Here is a 4,341-nt window from a genome sequence, read left to right as displayed (position 1 = left end):
GTTAATACTTTACTTCTCAGTGAGACATTGTTGTAAGTAGCTCTTATGCTTAAAAAAGAAAGTACTTACTATGTATAATTGTAGCAGTTCCAAGTACAGTTTGACCAAAAAATTTTGTAGCTACTGACAGTATTGAAAATACATAAAAAATCTTTGTAAATACATCAACGCAGACCGATAATACCTTGAGTGATGGTGACAACTTTAACCATATATTGACGAAGAGAGATCTAGATAGTAAATTATTTATTTTGAATGAATATTCCTAACTTTTACTAACACATCACGAGCTTTATCATTTTTTCATCTTCTTTAAATTCACAGAACGTGTTTCTGAAATTAAACAGCATATGGACAAAAAGTTTATGACTGAAATGAGAGCTACAAATAATGAAATAGAAGAAGTTAAAATTCTTACAATTCAAAGGACACCTGCTACGGAAATTAATAATATTTTAACATTTACCGATTTTATACAAAAGTACGAACAGTATGATTTTCCTATACGCAGTATAGAGAACTTCAATGTGTTTATGGAAAATCTAAAAAAACAACAAAAGCTCCTTAAAACAAGATTTAGTGAGTAACTCGTTGCTTGCATTTTTTATTTTTATGTATATTTGTTATAATACATTATTACACTCGTAAGATTACAGAATAAATACAATCTTTCTACTATTCATCTTGGAACTGAATTGATAGATAATGTGATATGTATTATTAAGAACTTGATGTCAAAAGATATAATAAAAGATTGTACGGTCGTAAGGGGTCGTGCATATAATACGTCACACTTTTAGGGGGGGAGGGGGATCGTACATTTGTGATGAAATGTAACAGGGGAGGGAGGTGTCAGTCGTGTGTTACGTCACGAATTTTTTTTAATTTTATTTAATATTTTTTTCTGGTTTTCGGAAATAGTTAAATCTTGTGACAGTTGTAAATCAAATTTAGGCGGTTTAAAAACTATCGTTTCGTCAGAAGATAGCAGCACTGCGTTGATGATAAGTATTCATGTAGGGACTTGAGCTAGTAGAGCTGGCTCCGTCTCTCTCACTCCTTTTCCCTGCTCTCTGTGCTGCTCGCGGCCATGCGCCAAGACAGTAGAGTTTAAGTTGCAGTCAAAAATAAACGTTTCTGAAATTAAAAAGCATGTCCAACTCAAATTCGTTGTATACTCAGCTTTATGATGCTTATGGCAAAGCCCACCCCACGAAACTAAAACAATCTGTGCAAAATGAAGTTGATGAGTTGTGGGCTAACCTCAAAAAAAGCAAAACATTTGTGGAAGACACAGAGCTGAAAATTAAAAACTTGCTTGAAGCTTGTACCACAAGCTAGGCAACGTTATTTCATTACTTCAGTTCAAAATCATCGTTGATGACTGACCAACCGTGATTGACACGACCAAAATCTTGACTGATAAAGAAGCTGCTCCTCAGCCTAAAGATAAACTGCCAACATCGCAGCTTAACTCTAACATTCAAGTAAGTACTCATTCTTTTAGAAGCACGTAAAATTTATTTTTGCCGTATTTTAAGGTGTTAAAAAAAATTACAAAAATAAAAGTGTCAGACGGCCAGTAGTTTTTTTTTTTTTTGCTGTATAACCTCTATAAATATATGATTGTTATTTCCAGACATCTAAAGCTGGAAAACCAGAGGAAAACAAAGATGAACTGACTATCAATTCATTGCTGCACATTTCTCGCGAAAAACCAGCTCAAAAATTAAGTGAAACAAAAATAAGTGTTCTGGAGACTGAACTTAATAGTTTAAATACGGCTCGAGATGCAGGCTTGGAATCAAATAATTCAGAAAAAAGAATCAAAGAAGTTAAAAAACTATTGAAGGAGGAAAAGAAAAATTTGAAAAAAATTCAAAATGCTGCTGAACGTCAAAAAAAGACCCGTGAAACCAAAAAACGAAAGCTTGACGAACTTGTAGAAAAAAATCCTGAAATAGCAGCCACTCTTGCTATTCGAGGCAAAAAAGGAAGGCCAAGAGTTGAAGAGAACCAGACTGATCTGTTAAAAGTATTTTTTGTTTGTTCTATTATATATCTATGATTTTCCGTGAATACTAGAGCAATAAAAAGTCGATATATAGCTGTCGACTATATTCTAACGATTAAAACCGTTTTTCCAGGTTATTTCGGAAATCACCATACACGGAGGAGCTTCTGAGGATCGTCGTCGTTCAAATTTAATCAGAAACTGTAGGACTCTGGATTATCTTCGCAGCGAATTAAAAATGATGGGTAACACAATTAGTCGTTCTGGATTATACCTCCGTCTTCTTCCAAAGCGCTCAGATACTATCGAGGGGAAACTCCACGTTGTGACAGTTCCAGTGAAATTGTCGAGACCCGAAGCTGATAAGCATGCCAAACATCCAGATGGCAAATTCTGCACTACGACAATCAGAGTTCTTGAAACTGTGGCTTCAATTCTTGGGCCTGATCAAGTTTTTTTTTGGTCTCAGGATAACAAAGCCAGAGTTCCTTTGAAAATTACAGCCGCCAATAATCAAGCTCCTATTTTGATGCATATGGAGTACCGCATTCGATTACCAGATCATGATTTTGTCGTAGCTGAACGGCATGAACTGATTCCATCAGTTTACGCAGGGATAAAAATCGATCGGGATGGTGAGGGACGCCTTGAAGTAGTTTCTTACTCTGGCCCAACCTATGTCGCCATTCGCAGTGGCAAATATTGCTCGTCTACTGCTGAAACGCACGCAACAGATCTCGAAAGACTCACTTATCTTCCAGATTTTTCTTCGTTTACTAAAAATCAAAATTGTGACGTCAAGCCCATTTTTATATGTACTTCCGACGGGGGGCCTGATGAAAATCCGCGTTACGCAAGAGTGATTGCTTCAGCAGTAAATCACTTCAAGAAATTCGACTTGGATGCTTACTACATAGCAACGAATGCTCCTGGTCGAAGCGCATACAACAGAGTAGAACGTCGAATGGCCCCGCTGAGTCGTGAACTGACTGGTTTGATATTGGATCATGAAAATTTTGGGTCACATCTGAACTCCCAAAATCAAATAGTGGATGAGGAGTTGGAAAGGCATAATTTTGAGCACGCAGGACAAGTTCTTTCGGAAGTTTGGAGTTCTCTTGAAATTGATAATTTCCCAGTCGTAGCCGAATATGTCAATCCAACAGAAAATCCAACTGCAGTATTGGTCGAGGATAAAGGATGATATTCCAAGCACGTGCGAGAGTCGCAATACTTTTTACAAATTGTGAATTGCGATTTCCCGGAGCTCTGTTGCGGTAAAAGAAGATCAAGTCTTTGGACTTTTCTTCCAGAAGGGCTTCTTCCTCCACCTGTGCGTGTTCGGCAAACAGACTTGGGATATACAGTCGTTGACCGTACAAAAAATGAAGGAAAATTCAGTCCTCTATTACTTCAACTAGCCTTGAAGTTGCACCTTCATAATGACGAATTTCAGCTTCCACCATACGACTATTTTTGCCCGAGTTTGGTATCTTCTCTTGCGAAAAGGTAAGTCCCGTGGTAATATTATTTTAACAAAAAATATACAATTATGATAACTGATGATAACAAAATTTCATACGTTAAAAAATTTATTATATTTTTTACTTCCATAATTTAATCTAACTATTGTTTTGAATAGATTTAATTTAGTCAATACAAAACTGTTCTATAAATTCCACTAAAAATTATTAATATACGGTGTATTTTTTTAGAGTGTGCAAGGTATATGGATTATACCGAACTTCGATAAAGTCAGCTAAAACTCACATGACATTGCACAAAAAAAAGAAGCCAACCAATGAAGTAAAACTTCGACCAAAAAGAATCGCTGCGCAACGCGCAACAGAGTTCTTGTGCATTATGAATAATGAATTAGAGTCTGAGGACGCATTATGGTTGGAAAAAAAAGATATTGATTCCGACTGCATTCCTAACTTCGACGGTTCTGATGACGTTGAGGGATTTTCTTTGATTGAAAACATTAAAAAATTGTATCAATCACCGTGGACTCCGATTTGAAAGAGAAATCGAATCTAGATTTCTATGTCAAAAAGTAATGTTCAACGTTTCCTGTGATTTAAAATTTAAGATACATAAATTACATCATAATTTATGATATGTCACAAGTAAATGAACATACATGATGTATTAATATATTATGTATTTGTCATAGTATAAATATATATTCATAAACTAACATTTTTTCGAAATAATTGGAAATATTTAAAAATTCTCCTACAATTTCAAGTAACTAAGAGTGTGATGTGATCTCCAAGAGGGGGGGGGGTCAAATCCTTGTGACAACGTGTGACACGGCGGGAGGG

At 35.7% G+C, this 4,341-nt stretch overlaps 1 protein-coding gene across 1 annotated transcript; it reads left to right on the top strand.

Annotated features, from left to right (window-relative positions):
* Window positions 1–1,152: 1,152 nt before the first annotated feature.
* LOC149375847 (uncharacterized) lies at window positions 1,153–4,036 on the top strand. Its single transcript, XM_089597074.1, is given in 4 exon segments — window positions 1,153–1,323; window positions 1,640–2,035; window positions 2,148–3,523; window positions 3,730–4,036. Coding segments are annotated over 4 exon segments (2,250 nt in total).
* Window positions 4,037–4,341: the final 305 nt, after the last annotated feature.

This window comes from Copidosoma floridanum, unplaced genomic scaffold (genome assembly GCF_036245765.1).
Source record: "Copidosoma floridanum isolate Cflo_tuat_1 unplaced genomic scaffold, Cflo_Japanese_pri ptg000004l, whole genome shotgun sequence".
NCBI classification, from domain to species: Eukaryota; Metazoa; Arthropoda; class Insecta; order Hymenoptera; family Encyrtidae; genus Copidosoma; species Copidosoma floridanum.
The sequence above is the reverse complement of the archived record's forward strand: the minus strand, read 5'-3'. Positions and strand labels throughout refer to the sequence as shown.